The following is an 18869-nucleotide window of genomic DNA, read 5'->3' on the forward strand; positions in this document are numbered from 1 at the left end:
GTTGATTGAGGTAAGTGATCGATTTGATTTGCTTGCTTGACTATCAAAATAATTCTAGAATCTGGAAATGTTCCGCCTTTATACTAACGATTGGCGACGACCGATCGGTGTGCGCCAGGGGATTGCGGTCCGGTCGGGCCTCGTGAAAACCACAGTCGGCGACAAATGCCCCCGAAAGCCTAAACCCTTTCTACCGGTTTTGACAACTGGAAACTATTGCGAAGAGAGCTGTATCAGATGTAGTGGAGTTCATCCGAACTCCTCTCTCGGCATCTAATTTCCCAATCGGTCGAAATGACGCCGTGACCAAATTATACATCCGCTGGGGAAAGCAACATTACCGCTGATTTTTTACGCTTAATTGAGTCCGCAGTTGACATGGCTGATTAATGCATCTATATCAGATGTTGATCGACCAGATTGGGGGATCCGGGGAGGCGTACCAATATCCATCGTATTGATCGAGTTTCCCGTGGCAACAAAGCACTGTGCACACTGCTGTCTTGTTTGTTGGTGCGCTAAAGGTTGCGTCGTCTCTGACGAGATGAACGCGTCAGATAGCAAACAATGAGATCTTGGCTTAGGCAGAAGCATTGGACAAACCAACATGTTCAAAGGCAGCCTATCATTACAAGCCAACAAGCAGTCTGAAACGGCAGTATTAGTATCGACTTTCGTCCTTCTTGAAGACTGGAGTCTGAGAGCACTTCTGGTTCTTCAACCAAAAAGCGTAATTCGTTTCGCTGGCAGTCATTATGGGAGGCAATTTCTCCCTTCTTTCTCAGTCCCTTTTGGGTCAAGCCGTGCCGCACATCTCAGTCCGCATCACAGCATCGTCCGACCAGCTAAATATGACTGAAGGAATCTCCCTAACGTTCTTCATCGAACTCATTTTACACCATTCTCAGCCTATCACGTGGGAATCGCATGGCTGGGGCATAACCCACACTTCAACCGTCTTTCGCGATGGAGGCTTGACCTTCAGGGACACATCGACTGGCCAACTTGTTCCCCGAGGCCATATTGACATTTGTGTCGAGAGCGACGACAACAAGATAACCGAACGAAACAAGGGAGGTTGGACAACACTGTACCCTGGAAAACCGCATGTCTTGGAGCCGAAGCTCGAAGGGACTTTGGGACCTCAATACTGGCCGCCGCCCCAATGGACAGGTGAGACGGAAGAGGAATGCAGAAATCGGCCACACACTGTAACGTGGCAATTCGTGACGCAGTTCAAAGATGGTAAGACCTACGAGGTTGGCATCAGCGACATAGCAAGGATTTGGTGTTACTGGAACGGGACTAAAGACGACTTTTTGAGTGGTCGAAAGAAACAGTCTGACGCGACTAGCAGGTCTGGTCCGATCGTATACAAGATTGAAGAGACGGTATCCTTCACGGTCAGTCGGCCAGACGCGGACGGAAGTTTGAACTATTTCTTGGGTTAGGATCAACATCTATCTAGCAGCATTAATGATGCCTTGTGAAGCAATCAAACGTTGGGGGATGTGACATCATACAAGTTTCCAGCGCGATGAAATCGTTATCGTTTATTCTTTCATCGACATCATAGTGTATGAGTCGCCTCGTATCATGAACCATACTACTATCATCAATTATACCCATAGAGCCCCATCTCGTCCAACGTTAACAGCCTAGTTTCGGGCAAACCTCGAGTGGTCTCTCGGAACACCTCGATATACACCCATATGACCTCTGGCTCTTAGAAGCGCAATCCATCACGCAGGACCAGCCCTCTGCCTTGACGCACTCATTCCATCCGCCGTAGGTGCATGCGCGGGCACCAAAGTTGGAGCGGGCGACGATGGGGCTGAATTGGGCTTCTCGGTTCAGCTCTCCAAGAGCAGTCCAGATCTCATCGGCCGTGGCCGGACGGTCGGCGCCAGCAGCAAAGATTGAGATTGCGTGCGCAGCGAAAAGAAGCTGTATCAATGCGTCAATCTCATTAGCGCACCTCCGTTGTAAGTGAAACCGAGGATGCGGGCAAGAAACATACGAGTGAAGAGGACTGCATGGTGGTCAGTATGGATGGTACTGAGCGTGTTGATAGATCACGGTCGTTCGCTTGATAAAGATGGTGAATACCAGCCAAAAGAAGCGAAAGAAACTGTTGTATTTGTAGATAGCCACCCTGCGCAAGCTGCTGCGGGTAGAAATTGCCTCTGGAGCAGTCGAGCTTTGAGTTTCTAGGCATCCAGGATAACCACATCAAGGGAGACGTTTCCTACGATTCCGGTTCGACGGGAGTAATGAGTAATTGACCTCGAGGGAGCCCTCGCGGGACTAGGCCGTCTTGGCGGCGGGTCGATCAACAGATACCCCATGCAGTGACCCGCGGTCAGCCAGTGTCGGATGTAAGCATAAAGTCCGGGGTCAGCACCAATAACCATCAGTGTTGGGGGCAGCTATTTAGTCATGTCAACACCAACGATCCTATTGGAAATGATCACGATAAGTTGAAGCTAAACTGGTTTCTAGGTAAGTAGTAATCTTTCAGAGATATCTCTTTAGCCGGGCTGGCAAAGTTGTTACGTGGCATTCGGCCTCCCACTGAACTAGACCTTTTGTAGATCTCCAACACGAATGATTGCGTGGTGTATGCCCTTGAACCAACACGACATACCTAAGCGACAAGAGCCAACACGAACATAGTTAAGCGAAACACAGGCAGCAGTTTAAAAACAAATCGCAACTCTTGGACGCGTAACTTCAAATCCACCATTGGCTGTGCCGCTGCCCGATGAGTAGTATGCGTCTGTGATCTGCGTTTCACTTGACATCTAGACGACGTGTTGTCCCTAGTGTCGATGCTAATGTTAGGTGGACAGTATCTTACAGCATGAAAATGCCTGTCAATCAAAGTTTTTGAATATTTCACTGAATTGGCAAAGGACAAGGTTGAGGGTCACTGGAAGCCACTCAGCACAAGACTATTTGAAGTGAAAGGCGAGTCTGTAGGTTGCACTCTATCATTCCTCGCAATTGTGGAGGGCACCATTGGGGCCCCAACAATCAGCTTCGCCTTGAGGTCATCTTTTCCCTTTTTCTTCAATCATTTTCATAACTTTTTAGGGGTGGTCACTACTTTTCCGAATTAAAAAGCTTGTCCTTTTTTCTTCAGAGAAGAACGAAGACGTATATTGAAAAGTCCTATGGAACTTCAGTTGTGGCACTGAGAAAGGCAATTTCCCACACGTATCATGGCCAGCATACTGTTCCAAATTGATTGCTGACGGCGGTCGTTAGCGTCATCTCAAGGTTTTGCAGAAAGCCATACACCTTTTGTCATGTTCTTGAAGGTCACATGTTGGGTCAGTAAGGTAGAAAGATTCCGGTTTTCGTCGAGTCATCCAATATTGCAAATAGGCGAACAGACTTGAGAACCTGCATAGTAGACCTGTATAGCTTTGCGCAGAAACCCTCAGCTCGATGACTGTTAAAGCTTCGAACTTAAGGGTGCGGCTAGACCAGACCTAACAGGATGATCAGAGTCTGAGCTATAACTAGGCCATCAATTTCGATAATCTAAGCGTACTTTGGTTGATGCTCTTCCCCATATTGCATCACACAACTACAAACCAAACAACTTCAACAAAAACATCTACACCACTTACATCTACACCATTTACTTTTACTGCATAGACATCTACTCCATCTGCATACGGCTGACAGTAATAACCAAAACTACCAGTGCCGACAGCCGACATTCATAACAACCAATCATTCAAGATGGCAGCCGTCCAACCCAACATGATCACCCAGTTCACCTCTAATCACTCTGCGGGGCCTCTCAAACACATCGGCGAGGGCGCATGCGGCTCGGTCTGGTGCGCCTCCTCCAAATCCTCCCCATACAGCGCCAACACGCCCCTCGTCCTGAAGCGCGAGGACATGTCCAACGTGCGCTCGATCACCCACGAGGCCGAAATACACCACCACATCCTCCAAGCCCTCGCCAACCCCCGCGTAGCCACCACCCTCACTACCTTCCGCGTCAACGTGCCCCTCTCTCACGGCCTCCTCCACCACACCAACTCCGCAGCCTGGTCCCAGATCCTGCCGAGACTGCCTGCAGGCTACACAGCCTGCAGCGCCCTTGTCAGCGAGAAAGTCCACCCCTTCCCCTTCCGCGTGCGCAAGCTCCTGCTCGAGCAGTTGACAGCGTGTGAGGACCCGCAGAAGGTTGCGCAGGGGCATATGAATACGCACTGCCTGATCAGAGCGTACCTGGGCAAAAGGATAAACAGCCGGGTGGAGGAGGACGCGAGGCCTGCGCATTTGAAGAAGCTCCGGCCTTACATCTTGAGGAACTTTCCCCTCTGCGTCGACCAGATGGAGGACCTGGAGCTCAATGTGGACGGATACGCGCTCGCCATGGCTGATGCGCTTGCGTTTATGCACTGGACGGCCAAGGTGGATGCGAATGATGTCGAGTTCGTCCTGGGGCAGCGCCGAAGCGACAAGACTCGACAAACGCTACCGTGCATCGGGAAGAAGGACTTTGAGTCCGCGGCGCTGGGGCCGCATGCTTTGTGGGTGCTGGATTTCGACTGCTGTCGGAAGATGAGCATGGACGAGGAGGGGATCAAGACTGCGTGTAAGAGTTTCTGGAGGAATGATCAATACTACCCGAGACCTGGCAGCAACAACCCCTCTGATCAAAGACTTTGGGCAGTTTTCAGGGAGCAGTTCCTCAAGACGAGCGATGGGTTGCTGGAGGGCGAGAACGAAGGGGTCAAGAAGCTGCCTGTTATGCTTATGGACATGATTAAGGAGACTAAGGGGAGGTCTCTCAGGGGAGCCTTAGTGTCGGACGATCGCATTGAGGGGCAGAAGTGAGGATTCTTTCACTCCTACAAGCGAAAGACGAATGTGAGAAGTCTGATGTTTTTCAGGTTTCTCGGAAGATTGATAAGGTTACGAAGATAGATGGACACGCCGATAATGAGAGTCCCGAGAAACACAAACACCCAATTCAACCACTTGAATATCTTGAAGATCGCCAAAAGAAGTGCCTTAACATATGTCTCAGCCAGCAAATTTCTACGAGGAGTCTACACAAGGCACCTCCTGCCACCAAATCCCACTCACTTATCCTCTTGTCGCCTCGCTCATATGCACACTTTCTCACTTTCCATCCTAACGTTCCTATCACAGACATCACACATCCCAAGCCAGACACCAGCATCATCCACAAATTCGCGACACCCAAAACCCGTCACGACTTTCCCTCTACACACGCCGTCGTCGATCACCAATGCCCACTCGCCTCCGCCTTCCAAACATTCATCCCATACGCAGCCGCCCGCAGTGAAGGGGAATGTTTACACGAGCGACTATTTTTGGTCGGTGAGGCAGGGGTCAGATACGTTGCCCGTTTCAGCACGCGCAAAATCCCCTCAAACCCACAGAACGGGGCCAAAAGCCCGCCCGCCTCATCGGAAGATAAAGAAAGAAACAAAAAGTGACAGGTTTTCTGACGGCGAAGGAATTACGTATATGATGTCATCTGTGCGGTCGACAGTGTTTGTGTCTTGCAATTTGCGAGCGTTCATCATTAGCCGTGATAATTTGAGTATTGTACAATGGTATCCCACCCCCCTTTGACCTCCCTCCCACCTCCGTCCGGTATGATGATTCTGATAAGCAAAAGGAAACAGGAAGGATTGTTGGCGGGTTTTGACAGGTGAAATGCCATCTCTAATTGAAGGTTTTATGCTTGACGCATTGTTCGGGCGACCCATCATCCGATCCTTGGACGGGGCCATCCCGGCACGAGCTTAAAAAATGTCGCCGTGATTCTGATATGTGCACGCTGTAAGGACTGTGGGTATTATTCGCGTTGGGTGTAGTAAAAGCAAAGAAGACATAACAAAGAATTCAGCTTCATCCAGGGCCAATGAACTTCCTATCAGGCCCCCTCTCAGCCCGCGGCAGCTGTCCCGGTAGCGGGTTATACTGCGGCGAGTATCGCGAGATGGCTTGGGCCGGGTACTGCGGCTGCTGCTGAGGCTGGAACTGCGACTCCTGAGGCTGGAACTGAGACTCTTGCGGCTGGAATTGAGGCTGCGGCTGCACTGGTTGCTGAGCCGGCGGCGGTGGTGGTTGGTAAGTATCCGGGTTATACGGCTGATACCCAATGTTGATCGACTCGCGGTACGGTCCCTGGCCGATGCCCTGGTACATGTCATACGTGGACGGCGGGTACGGCACCTTGGGGTACTGCACCGCCTGCGAGGACGGGCGCTTCATGGTGCTGATGCGAAGCGGCTCCGGGACGAACGGCGGCTCGTTGTTGGCGGTGGCGGGCTCGTTGATTGACTTTTCGTAGTAGAAGCTCGTCGTCGACAAATTCCTCGGCGCGGTGTTGGGAGTGTTGTCTTTTGGGGGCGGGGCCGGGATCGCGGCGTTGGCGGCCATGAACTGCGCGACCATCTGCTCCTCCATCTCGCGGGTGGTGCGGTTGGCGATCTTTGTCTGGCGGTAGGTCGCGACGAGGGTCTGCTCCATCTCCTTGGTGCTGCGCTTCGGCTGGCGGAGGATGGCGGACTCGCGGGGGAAGCTGGCGGCGGCGGGCGGGTTGGTTGGGGGCGGTGCGTTTTGCATGTTTTGGGAGACGGCGTCGACCTTCTTCCTGCGGTCGCGGCGTTTCTTGAAGAAGATGAAGGCGCCGATGAGGAGGCCGATCAAGGCTGTAGATGTGTCAGTGAGCTGATGAGAATTTGTTCTCAAAGGGGATGTGGCTTACCGACGATGCCGAAGGAGACCCCGATGGCAAACGGGCGGTTGGAGTCCGGGGCGGGTGACGGCGTTGCTGAGACGGCGCCGTTGCTTTCTTGCATCTGCGCGTTGGAGGGCACGATCTGCGGGTCTGATGTCCCCGAGGCGGCATTTCCAACTGTTGGTGGTGAAGGAATCGCAGACGGGGTTTCTGCTGCAGGTGGTGGTGGCGGCGGCGGCGGTGTAGATGGTTGCACAGCAGGCGGAGGAGGTGTCTGTGAAGTTTGTCTTGACGGAGGCGGTTGCGGAGGCGTCGAATTCGGGGCGGCGGACGGAGTTGCAATGGGCGGATTTGATGGTGGCGCCGCCGGGGGGTTCGATGGCGGCGGTGCGCCGGGGACGAGCGTGATGAAGCCCCTCGCCGGCGGGAAGCTCGCCGGTACGGCCGGGTTCAGGGCGGCGGGCGGCGCTGTGGGCAGGATCGTCGGATTCGTTGCTGCAGGCGGTGCGCCTGGAGCCGGTGACACGGAGGGCTTTGGTTGTTCTTCTTCCGAGTCACTGCTGGCGCTCGATTGGGCTCCTGGTTGTTGCTGCGCATCGGAATCGCTGGCGGAGCTGTTGGACTCGGCCTCTTGCTGAGCACCGTTGCCCTGTTCCGCTCCGGATTCTTCTTCCTTTTCTTGTTCTTCCGCCTTCCTGTTGTTTCCAGCCGGGCTCTCTTTCTCCTTCTCCTCTTCCTCCTCCTCTTCTTCCTCTTTCTCCTCCTCTCCCTCCTTTTCTTTCTCTTCGTCCGCCTCCTCGCCGTCGTCTTGTCGAATAGCTATCCTCGGCCCTTGGCGACGGACCAAGTTGTGACGCGGTCTGCCGGGGAACTTGGGCTCCGTCCTCCTCCTCCGTTGTCTACCCAACACCATCAGCTTCATTGTTCGGGTCGTCGGTGACCATGTTTAACCCACCTGAAAGTCGACCAAGTCGTGGTCCCCTCCATCGTGAAACCTCTTCCTCCACGTCTTCCTCAAAATTAACAGAAACTTTGACGAAACGGACAAAACAAGACGGTAATGCGGCCAGCGGTACTCAAGAATGGAACAGAAAACAGCACAGCTGTGGAAGTCTAAACAGAAAAGAAGAAGCGCAAGCGCTTCATGGAGAATGGAACTGGTCGAACCCGCCGAGCCCTTGAACCAGAAAACAAAATCAAGAACAAGGAGAAGGCCAAGAAAAGGGAAAAAGGGAAGAGAAAGAAACCCTCCCGGAAGCAGGCACCGGCGCCCTCGGGGGATGCTGCGTATTATTCAAATGTCGCCTACGGACACCCGCGTAGACCTACCTTCTCCCGCCGTCTTCTCCCCGGCACTCGGACATAAAAAAAACCCAAAGCTCCCTCCCCTCCAACACCCCCATGTCCTATCGCGGGCCTCACATCAAACGTCTTCCAAGAAAACGGGGAACAAGGGGGGCTTCGAGGTGATGAACGTTCGCTTCTCCTGCGTTGTCGAGATGGGGCTCCCCGTCTGTTGTGTGTGGTGCGACAGGTGCACGCGAGCGAACCTCAGTCATGACAGGGGGTCATGAAGTGTCCATGTGTCCAATCACAGAACACCGTCAACCGGACATTCAGCGCAGTTTGCCTCCTCAAGCTGCGCCGGCGGCCGTTTGTGTTCACTGTCCAGCAGCGGCTGGAGCCCTTCTGCCGCGAAGAGTCGCACCCAGGGGCTGGGCTGGGGTTTCAACTGTCGAGAGGACCCATGCCGCTGTCACCCGCATGCCGCACCAGAGAGGCCCCCCTCGGCCGTGTTTGACGCGCACCTTGGCGCTTGGCCTGACGGCGCCTGAAACCTGGGAGATGCAACTGCGCTGGAGCTGTCCGTACGTATGAATAGGCAGTTTTGCTGTGCTCTCTCACCATCTTTGGCCGCCGGTCGGGGCTTTTCTGTTGCTCGACATCTTCCATCTCCACTTGGGCGCCGCGAGAACGGGGTCGACAGGGCTCGAGGTGAGGATTGAGCTCGCGTGGGAAAGGGACTTTGTCGTTGGGGTCCCTGTCGGAGGTTTAGAAACATTGCTCTCGTCTTTTTTTGATTGTCCGCCCCGACCGGCGTCGCACCAGGACCGCTCGACTCTCACGATCATCACCGCATCTGTCCCTCTTCATCGGGTCATCGAGGCCGCCGCGTCCGGACTGTGCTGTCCACCGGGCATGATGGCGTGCATTAACACAGGAACCAAGGAAACCGCAAAGTTAGCAGGTTGTGCCGAGAGATTGACGCCCTCATCGTCGTCACCACGAACACGGCCCGGCCGGAGACGAGTCGCGATCACCGCCAGGATGGCCGCAGGCTGTCTTATCAATCAGGTCAACTCTTGCCGACGCCACCAAGTCGCGGGACTCGTCAGGTCTGAGGACCAGCCAAATCTCCGTCGCCGGCCGCTTCGCTCTGCCAGCTGTTTGGTCGGTATCTGGGGTAACAAACGGGCCATGGGTCTTCTCGTCCGGGTTGTGGCTCACTGAGTGAGGAGGATGCCGTGGGCCGCCCACCACGGGGTCGTCGATGAAACTGGAAATGCATGGGCGCCCTGCGCGCATCCCTTTTGGCTTTCGCGATTTGTCTCCTGACGATGACGTTGGAGTTCTGCCTTTTTTTCTCGTGTTTGGTGAGGTCTTGGTATTTCTATTAATATGGCCGAGTTGCCTCTCAATGCTCTCTTGCGCGCGCCTGGTGTTCTTCGAGCCGTCCTCGGTTCGACTAACCTTTCCGGCTGCGATGCCCTCCGAAAGGCTTGCATCATGCCCGCTGATGGGTGATGACTGAATGATCTGCGTCGGCTGGACGGTGGACGGCATGCGCATAAGAATCATCTCGCTCGAGTGATTGCACGATGGCAACCGATCAATACACAATTTCGCCAATGTGGTCATGTTGAGCTGAGCTTGTCGATAACGGTGATGCCTGGTGATATTGCGAGCGGTGGCTGAAGCTCCACGTCGGATGAAAGGTCGCGCTGGTGTTCACACAGCGTGGTTTCTGTCCCCGGCCTTCTTTGACTGGAACACCGGCATCTTTCCAATGTTTGATCAATAAGTTATACGATGTGCCAATCTTCTAGTACATAGAAAACATTTTTTACCCGCCAAATCATCACGGCCAGGTCATCAACAGTACTTGAGGCTCTGTGAAGATGGGGGACGTGGGATGCCGGTCGCAACAGTCCGTCCCTCTATCAGGCCCTGTAGCGAATGACACGGCTTCTTGGCATTGGTATCAGCGACGCACAATGCACACCTGCGAATCCGCCGTATTCTCTCTATCAATCAGTAATTCCCAGTTCTTGATGCTCATTTTGAGCAAAATGTAGCTGGGCGTGTACTGACCGCATCTCCTGTCGCTGGCTGAGCTGTTACTCAGTGATTTGTTTTCAACTAGGCGCATTCTCCACTAGTGCACAGGCTGCAATGCTAAGATTGAAAGCTGAGCAATTGCAATATGTCGATGTCTTTCTCGAGTTTTCTTCTACTCTAAGCATTTCCATTTCCATCTAATAGAATTTCAGGGGATGTATTGAGTTCCTCAATTGCATGAGCAGAACATGCGCGAAGTCATGGTGGGATGAATCTGTCTAGCGTGGCAGCGATAGCCGCGCAGCTTTCACGGCGGCTGTCCATCCAGAAGAATATTTGACGCTGCTAGCATTGGGTCAACGCAACCAAATAAGAGTGTTCCTTTGGCTGTTGGCCCCAATCCCTAGACGTATCACCCCCTGCATGCACCCGTCTTCATTAAGCCTGGCTTTCATGATGGGTGGTGTCATACACATCATCTTGCTATGGAGGAGAGACTTCTTTCCTTAGGAGATGCGAAACTTGGTGAACTAGATTTTCGATCGCCCGGGTTTCATTCTCAAGCAGTGCTGGATGCCTGAAGGTACGAGAGCTCAGCTGATGTAGCCACGACCATCAATAACCAATCGTTGAACTGCTATCTTGGATGAACGACATGTGCCGATGCAAACGCTCCGAGGGCTCCAAACCCTCCTTCCCATTCGCATCATCGGCATCTCGTCAATCACATTTTCCAATCTAACAGGATCTCAGAAAACCCTCAAGGTGCCCAAGGGTCCTACTGCCATTAGTCCCTGCTTCCCTGGAAACTTTCCCGATTCGGGGAGGGCGTTCCTGGGAGAACGGCCCCGGTGGGTGTCCCTCGCCCAATCACAGAAGCCCCGATTCCTGATGACCGCCCCGGACTCAAGCCAGCCAATCCCGTGTTGCAGCCCCCGTGGTCATATCGTCAGCACCCGGATGGCCCGACTTACACGACACATGCTCGAGACACCTTGATGGCGCTGCTATCCCTTAGGAAAGATGATCAGATATCAGAGAAATTGTTAACAGAGATGATATAAATATCTTGTGTTTAGGTGAATTGGGACTGGCTTCGTTTTGCAACAATCAAATCACGCTTCTCTTTCTTTAGCCAACAGATAAGGTTACACGATAACATGGGCAAGAAACTTTCTGCATCTTCCACGAAGCCCAAGTCGGGTGGCGTGGTGGTCTCAGGCACAGCGACGCCGAAAGTCAACGGCGACGCCTCCGTTGCGCCCAAACTCACACGTGCCGACTCTGGTGTTGATGTATCGAAAGCAGCCCAGGGCAAGCCACTACCTGTCACTCTTCTCTCCGGCTTTCTGGTATGAAATGGCACCATACTTTCGCCGAGACGAATCACGACTAACACCACCCCAGGGCAGCGGAAAGACAACCCTCCTCCAGCACCTCCTCAAGAGCGACCACGGCCTCCGCATCGCCGTGATCGTCAACGATATCGGAGCGTGAGTCCTCTTCTCCCCCCACCCTTTCCTGGCATCCGGCTAACAGTATCTTCCGTCCAGCGTAAACGTCGACGCATCCCTGATCAAGAAGAGCCACAAAATCACAAAGACAGAAGAAAAGGTCATCGCCCTGCAGAACGGCTGCATCTGCTGCACACTGCGCGGCGATCTCCTGGAGGAGCTGGTCCACCTCGCCGAGCTTCACGAGTTCGACTATGTCGTCATCGAGAGCAGCGGCATCAGCGAGCCGGAGCAGGTCGCCGAGACCTTCGATGCCCGTCTGGCCGAGCAGATGCAGGCTATGGGCGAGGGACCCGAGGGGCTTGACGAGGACACGCTGAAGCTTCTTAAGAGATTGTGAGTTCTGCTTTCTCTCGATAGAGGCATGAGAATTTTGACTGACACTGCGTGCGCAGGGCTGACGCCGGCGGCGTTGACAAGTTCGCCCGCCTCGATACGACCGTCACTGTCATCGACGCCTTCACAATCTTCAACGACTTCCACACGAGCGACCTGCTCTCCTCAAGACGAGACGATGTTGTTCCCGAGGATGAGCGGACAGTGTCGGATCTGATGGTTGACCAGATTGAGTTTGCCGATGTGATTGTCTTGAACAAAGTGGACATGGTAAGCATTGCTGGCGGCGTATGGTCTTGACAATACTGATAAAACACGACGTATACAGGTTACGAAGACCGATCTCGCCCGCGTCCTTGACTTGATCAAGAAGCTCAACCCAAGAGCCAAGGTCCTCGAGGCCAACTACGGCAAGATTGACGTCAAGGAGATTGTCAACACCAACACCTTTGACCTCAAGGTCGCCCAGTCAGGCGTTGGCTGGCTGCAGGACCTGCATGCCATGACAGTCCGTGAGGTCAGTCTTGACTCCAACTCAACAGAACCTCAAAAAGCACGTTGCTAACTCTCACCATCTCAGGTCAACGGCCGCAAGAAAGTCACACCCAAGCCCGAAACCGAAGAGTACAACGTTCGCAACTTCATCTACACAAGGACACGCCCCTTCAACCCCCGCAGGCTATGGTCCCTCCTCTACGACAAGTTCATCCTCCAAATGGAAGCCCCCGAAGGCGACGAAGACGAGATGGATGAGGACGAAGACGACGCCGACATGTGCGACGTCGAAAAGGAAGATGAGGAATGGGAAGACGACGAGTCCGAGAAGGGCCAGGACGAGGACGAGGACGCCGACATGGAAGACTCTCTCGAACCCCCACCAAACGACGTCATCCTCGCCAACAAAACCGCCCACCCGCTCTTCAACCGCCTCTTCCGCTCCAAAGGCGAGTTCTTCCTCGCGACGCGCCCGCACCGCGCGGGCGACTGGTCGCAGGCCGGCGCGATGCTGACCATGACCGGCGGGCGTCCGTGGTTCTGCACGCTCGCGCCGGAGGACTACCTGACGGGCGACCCGGAGGTGGACGCGCTGGTGCAGCACGACATCAAGAAGGGCGGAGAGTGGGGTGATCGCCGGCAGGAGCTGGTGTTCATCGGGGAGAACCTTGATATCAAGGGGTTGGAGGCCGCGCTAGACGAGTGTCTGCTGGATGACGAGGAGTGGAAGAAGTGGCAGAAGGTGATGAGGAATAAGAAGTGGGATGATGAGAAGAAGTTGGATAAGCTGCAGGATATGTTTGATGATGGGTTCCCGGATTGGGCGGATGATGAAGAGGACCATGAAGGACATGACCATGCATAATGGGTAGACAAAAGTTGACAAAAGAGTATAGAAAGACTTCAAAACACGTTATGACCTTTTTCAGTCGCTACACATAGGAGTACTTCGACTTGAATGATGCCAGATATGTCCTCGCTCTCAGTATCGTGTATGAGTAAACACACTGGGCCCGTCTCTCAGAAAATATAAGATAGGTCTCGTCCTTGTAAAGAGGGAGAATTCGTTGACCACTCGAGGGCATATCTTCAACGTCAAAGTCAAGCAGATGGATATTATTCAAGTTCAATCGCCATTACATGGGCAAGACACAAATATCACATGGCAACAGCAAGCGGAACTTATAGAATGATCTCATATATCAAACATGAGGACGCCTCGGCACAAAGGATCGTCCGATATCTAATCGCATTTACATCCAGTGTCTTAAAGTCATACTTATGTACAAGAAATGATGGTGTGAGCACAGCAGACGCCCAAGTGGGCATCGCAGGCTCCGGCTTATCAACACAACTGCTTCCAACTTTTGTCTATCCACATCCTCCTCCTCAGTCTCTCAGGAAAGAAACGCTTAGTAGGCGGCGCGGGCAAGGTGGCGGCGCATGGAGCGCGCACGGCGGCGAGCAGCGGACTTCTCGCAGTCGTCAGAAGCACCGGTGGGCGCGGCGCTGGGCTGAGCGGCGGCGGTGGGGATGGTGGTGCTGTTGCCGCCGTTGTAGTCGGGGATGCCGGCGGAGGGGGCAGCGGAGGAAGAGGGAGAGGTGGGGGTGGAGGGAGAAGGGGTGGTGGCGCCCTCAGAGCCGGTGCAGTCGCCGTCGGAGGTCTGGCCGAGGAGGTTGGCAGTGTGGTCCTCGCAGGCGTTGGGCCAGGTGACGGGGCCAGGGGCGGTGTAGTTCTTGGGGGCAGGGTAGTAGATGTTGATCAGGACACCGGGCTCGTTGCCAGTGTAGCCGCCGGGGAACTTGATGGTGGGAGCAGGAGTCTCAGAGCCAGTGCCGGTGACGGTAACCTGGGCGCAAGCAATGTAGTACTGAGCACCTCCGGCGGTGCCAGCTCCGTGAAGACCAATGTGCTCAGCGCGGATGAGGTAGTCTCCCGAGGGAGTCTCCTTGGGGACGGTGAAGGTGAAGTTGTGGATGCCCGCGTTGTTGACGTAGGAAGCCCACTGGAGACCGGCGTCGGTGATGTCGGAGGTGGTGAGCTCGTAGACCTTGAACCAGTCGCCGTCACCCTTGTACTCGGCGGCGGAGGAGGGGGCCTTGGACATGTAGACCTGGAGGGGGCCGGGGTGGCCCATGTCGTTCTCGACGATGAAGCCGACCTCGTCGCCGGCGTTGATGGCCTTGGTCTTGGTCTTGGCCAGGACGTCGTCGTCGTTGCCGCCCTTGTTGCAGACGAAGTCCTCGGAGGCGACGTCGGTGACGGGGGAGTTGGAGTTCTTGGCCTCACGGACGAACTCGTAGCGCTCGGTCTCCTCACCGTTGACGATCAGGGTGGGGAAGACGTAGTGGGCGGTGGCCTGGGACACGAGGGCCGCGGCGGCGAGGAATCCGTAGGTACGCATTTTGATCGGTGTGTTTGGGTTTGTGTTGGTAAAGAGAGTTGGTTGGTGGTTTGGTGGTGAAGAAAGATTGGACGGGAAGAAAATGAAAGCTTGATTTTCCACCAGGGAAGGTAAAGAATGAATGGTTTCAAAGAAAGAAAGTGGTTTGTACAATGACAAAAGACACAGCGATGAATGGTTGAGAACGAAGAATCAAGAGGGGTTCGAACTGGATGGTGAAGAAGAGGTTGTCTTATATCTCGAGCCAACTCACTAACCCCTGGCCGTCGTTGGCTATCAACCGCTCATGGTGTCCCATGCATACGAACCTGACGAGAATTCTCCAGCCCCAGCTCCCTGCTCATTTGGCTTCCTAATTCTGGGCATCGTGGGCCGTTGGCGCGAAAGGGGGCGCTTCGCTCATGTTGTCTGCAGCCAGGGGCCCCGAAAGAAGCTGACTTGGACGACCAGAATCGAAAGGGCGAGGTTCGTTTGAAACATTGGAGCGACCCATACGCAGGATCCAATTCCACCAAACACGGTCCTCGCCGCCGGGGATGGGTCCCTGATCGGGTCACAACTAAAGTACGGTTGACGACATCGACCCCTGGAGGTGCCGCCCACGTTGGGGGCATCACGGTCGAGATGTGGTCGCCAAGCTTGGCTCATGCGCCGATTCCCATATCATCCTGTTCATCTAAAGTTGCCTGGAGAGACGCTCGCGTAGCGGACTCCCCTGCAGACCACAGCTCCTCGGCTGCGTGAGCCTGGCCTCGGTGCCCCGAATCGGTCGCTCATAGATTGCCCTACATCCACCCAGTGACCTCTTTCGAGTTAGCCGCTGGGCGGATTTCCTTACCTGCATGCCCGTCGAGGCTTGTCGCGTTTGAGCGTTGGCAAATGTCAATTTCGGGCGACAAGCCGAGTTTGCTTGTCAATACCCGGCGCCAGTAATCGGTTGCCGGTGGGTAAGCGTGAAGAAAAAATCGATATATGGCCTCGAGGCCTGCCAATATTGGTTTCCGTTCATCTGAACAATAAAGACAACCTTCCGTTGCGAAGAATCGACGCCAAGAGACATGTTTCCCCAGATCCAATATGTGTAACTTTCGTCTGAAGAAGAAGATCACACCGCGGCAGTGATGCGCTGAACTCTGCCATGGTACCTGATCGACGCGCCCGTGGTGGCATTTCACCTGAAACATGGGTCAGCCAGGGGGGGCTCTGCAATGGTGTAAAAAAGCGCTGGCTGTGTTCCCTGCCGCAGATCACTTTACACGGGACGAAATTCCCACCAGAAAAAAAAGGGAGTTCCACAGCTGTGCCGTGCCCACTGCCCACCGCCATCAATCGCCAGCGCTTGGCAATCTGTGGAAAGTTCGGTATCATCCAGAACGTGCCAGTCAGCTTAGGTTGCCATTTGCGAATCTCTCGGCTGTAACAGCCGAGACTTTTCTGCACCTGGATGGCTTGCAATTGGGCACTCTACGTTGCGCGAAGGCGACGTGACGGCCAGAGATTCAACCAGCATGACGCCTGGTTGGAGGCATTATGTCAGCCCTGTCCAAGAGCGATCCGGCGCTTCGCATTTAGAGTGAAAATAAAGAAAATAAAGTGCAGATGCTAAGTGCCGCCCATCCGAAATATCATAACAGCCTTCGGTAAGAGCTGGGTCAGCCAGCCGTCCGGTGCTCCCATCCCACGTTGATAGGCAACATGCCTGTCGCAGCTCTTTCAGGAGCCGCTAGGGGCCTTAGTCAGACTTGAACCAAGCAGCGCCGTCTCCTTTTTCCCCCTCCCCTATCACGGAGGGGGGGTTTGAGAAAGACAACGTTGGTCCCATCCGCAATCGTCGCTAATATCGGGCTCCATGGATGCAAGGAAGAGCCGATGGGATGACCGACCGAGAGGAAAGATTCCGTCCGTCAAAACCACAATCTTTCCGACGGTGTCGCAACCGCACCGTCATAGGCTCAGCAACCGATAGCGACCCAGTGTTTAAAAGCTCTGCCGGAACCCACCGATCCTGCGTATTTGACTGCTCTGGGCCTTTCGCATCATCGACCCGAAGGCAGTAATGATATGCCTATCGCGGGGATGCGATTCATTTCACGCAGAGGTTAGGTCGTGCAGTTTCAGGGCCATCGTCAGGTTGATGAAGCTGCGGGTGAGAACTTCACCGCCTGTCTTCTCGTCTTCTCCTTGCGCCAGGCTCCGCTCTCCGACTGTCGAATGAGAAAAAGTTGACCGACTACATTGGATTGTAATGATACTTCTGGAAAGATTGCTTGAAAAGCTCAGCGCTCCTCTACTGGGGTGCATGTCAAGGAGAAAGACTAGAGAAATAAGCATCTGTCAAGCCCACTTCGTGTTCACTCTGGAGTTCCTGAAGAAGTCAACAGAATACGCTTAATCGGAAATCGGACACCAAGCGAGTCTCGGGTCCGCAGCGGAGCCGACATCGATGGCGTTGGACTTCGGGAACGCGGGACGGTGCCAACGGTGAGAATGACGCAGAGACAGTTATTTGGCCCGCCGTGGTTAGTGTGACGTGCTTGTCTCTCTCGACCGCCTGCCAAAACTGTACCACCATCAAGATCAAATCTCTGCAGAAGAATAATACACGGAAGATGTTGGGCAGTGTCGTAATAATTCTATTCTACTGGCTGTCTGGGTATCGTGTATGCTAGACAAAAACCAAAACCAAATACCCAAATGAACTATGACGCTTCATCAATCTTCCCTGCCTCTGCAGATGTGCACCTTGTCCCTCCGTCATAATGGTCGTGTCGATATGGATGCATCCCCCTCCAGTTGCAATACCCGCTGGAAATTGAATCTTCATGCTCGGACAGAGCGATGCCCTCGCTCTACTCGTGATCCTTGTCTCCCCCCGCGACCTGCGGCTGTCCCTTCTCAGCCTCTTCTTTCTTATCTCCTCCGAGTTTGTACCAAGGTCCATGGATCGCACCAGCGCCGACGCCGACCAAGAGCCCGACAGCCGTCGTTGGAATGGCCGCGACGCCGCCAACGACCCCAGTCACGACGGTTCCCACACCGGCACCCAGCCCAACGCCCACTGTGGCACCGATGCCTGCGCCACCCAAGCCACCCTGCCAGACGCCGCTCTGCAGTCTTTGCGCGTCTCGCGACAGCGCCTTGGCTTTGTGGTCGTGCTCAGACGCCTCCGCTAGTATCTTGTTCTTCTCGTCGGCGTCTTCGACGGCATCGCTGCGTTGGCGGGCCTCGTTGGCGGCTTCGGCTTCTTGCTGTGCCTTTTCGAGCTTCTCTGTGGCTTGTGCAAGGATCTGGTCCTTGCGGCTTTGCTTTTTTTCTTCGGGTGGTGGCGAGGAGGACATCGGATAAGAGAGGGATGGTGCTCTGAAGTTGGAATGTGGATTTGCTGGGACGGGTCTAGTAATTCTAGAAGTTCGTCTGATTAAGATAGCTCGTAGTACTTTGTCTCTCTGGATATCAGAAGAGGAGTCCGCGTTGTTTTAGAAGTCTTTGGTATCGTTAAGGTTTTAGCCACATTGACACCTGATCGCTGACATCACTCGCTTATTAGTGTCTCTTGCCCACCTATGATGTGGCTATGATCCGCCACACAGTGACGACCCTTGATTTTCTTAAACGCATACACTTTCCGATATTGCATGAGACATTTGCTTATCCACCAACTCGATACGCAACTAATTACGCCTACTAGGTAGGCATAGAAGTACGCTACGGTTTGCGAGTACTGATGGATGGTGTTTCATCCCCATTTGATAAATCACCTTGTATATGCGAATACACAATCGGTTCCGTCTCAAAAAGGAATGAAAATCGCCAAGGCCTCCTTTGGCTGGTTTTGGGAAGCTTGGTTGACATGACCACAAAGTTGAATTGCGACCTTCTACGATCTGGCTTTGGCGTGTCTGAACTCTTCGATGTGCAATTTACTAAAGGACACGCTCAAACTGAAGTTCAATCAGAAGGAGAATGGTTCGGTCAAGCACTTCTTACACTCACATACTTTTGCGATGGATTGCCAATTGCCAAGGCTACGCAGGC

General features: G+C 54.0%; 7 protein-coding genes across 7 annotated transcripts; 3 read left to right on the forward strand and 4 right to left on the reverse strand.

Annotated features, from left to right (window-relative positions):
• Window positions 1-755: 755 nt before the first annotated feature.
• On the forward strand, window positions 756-1451 carry GCG54_00005428 (uncharacterized protein; the record flags this gene model as incomplete). Its single annotated transcript, XM_045405451.1, has 1 exon — window positions 756-1451. The coding sequence occupies one exon, from the start codon at window positions 756-758 to the stop codon at window positions 1449-1451; it is 696 nt and encodes a 231-aa protein (XP_045260432.1).
• Window positions 1452-1650: 199 nt separating this feature from the next.
• On the reverse strand, window positions 1651-2038 carry GCG54_00005429 (uncharacterized protein; the record flags this gene model as incomplete). The annotated part of the gene is made up of 2 exons (XM_045405452.1): window positions 1651-1947; window positions 2021-2038. 2 exons carry the CDS (start codon window positions 2036-2038, stop codon window positions 1651-1653), a joined length of 315 nt encoding a protein of 104 aa, XP_045260433.1.
• Window positions 2039-3753: 1715 nt separating this feature from the next.
• Window positions 3754-4863, forward strand: GCG54_00005430 (uncharacterized protein; the record flags this gene model as incomplete). The annotated part of the gene is made up of 1 exon (XM_045405453.1): window positions 3754-4863. One exon carries the CDS (start codon window positions 3754-3756, stop codon window positions 4861-4863), a length of 1110 nt encoding a protein of 369 aa, XP_045260434.1.
• Window positions 4864-5910: 1047 nt separating this feature from the next.
• GCG54_00005431 (uncharacterized protein) lies at window positions 5911-7732 on the reverse strand (the record flags this gene model as incomplete). The annotated part of the gene is made up of 3 exons (XM_045405454.1): window positions 5911-6716; window positions 6773-7644; window positions 7701-7732. The coding sequence occupies 3 exons, from the start codon at window positions 7730-7732 to the stop codon at window positions 5911-5913; spliced, it is 1710 nt and encodes a 569-aa protein (XP_045260435.1).
• A 3512-nt stretch (window positions 7733-11244) lies between these two features.
• Window positions 11245-13294, forward strand: GCG54_00005432 (COBW domain-containing protein; the record flags this gene model as incomplete). The annotated part of the gene is made up of 6 exons (XM_045405455.1): window positions 11245-11436; window positions 11492-11577; window positions 11638-11934; window positions 11994-12204; window positions 12263-12451; window positions 12515-13294. The coding sequence occupies 6 exons, from the start codon at window positions 11245-11247 to the stop codon at window positions 13292-13294; spliced, it is 1755 nt and encodes a 584-aa protein (XP_045260436.1).
• Window positions 13295-13841: 547 nt separating this feature from the next.
• Window positions 13842-14834, reverse strand: GCG54_00005433 (uncharacterized protein; the record flags this gene model as incomplete). The annotated part of the gene is made up of 1 exon (XM_045405456.1): window positions 13842-14834. The coding sequence occupies one exon, from the start codon at window positions 14832-14834 to the stop codon at window positions 13842-13844; it is 993 nt and encodes a 330-aa protein (XP_045260437.1).
• A 2849-nt stretch (window positions 14835-17683) lies between these two features.
• On the reverse strand, window positions 17684-18172 carry GCG54_00005434 (uncharacterized protein; the record flags this gene model as incomplete). Its single annotated transcript, XM_045405457.1, has 1 exon — window positions 17684-18172. The coding sequence occupies one exon, from the start codon at window positions 18170-18172 to the stop codon at window positions 17684-17686; it is 489 nt and encodes a 162-aa protein (XP_045260438.1).
• Window positions 18173-18869: the final 697 nt, after the last annotated feature.

The sequence above is a fragment of the Colletotrichum gloeosporioides genome (assembly GCF_011800055.1).
Source record: "Colletotrichum gloeosporioides strain Lc1 chromosome Unknown consensus_67, whole genome shotgun sequence".
Lineage (NCBI taxonomy): Eukaryota > Fungi > Ascomycota > Sordariomycetes > Glomerellales > Glomerellaceae > Colletotrichum > Colletotrichum gloeosporioides.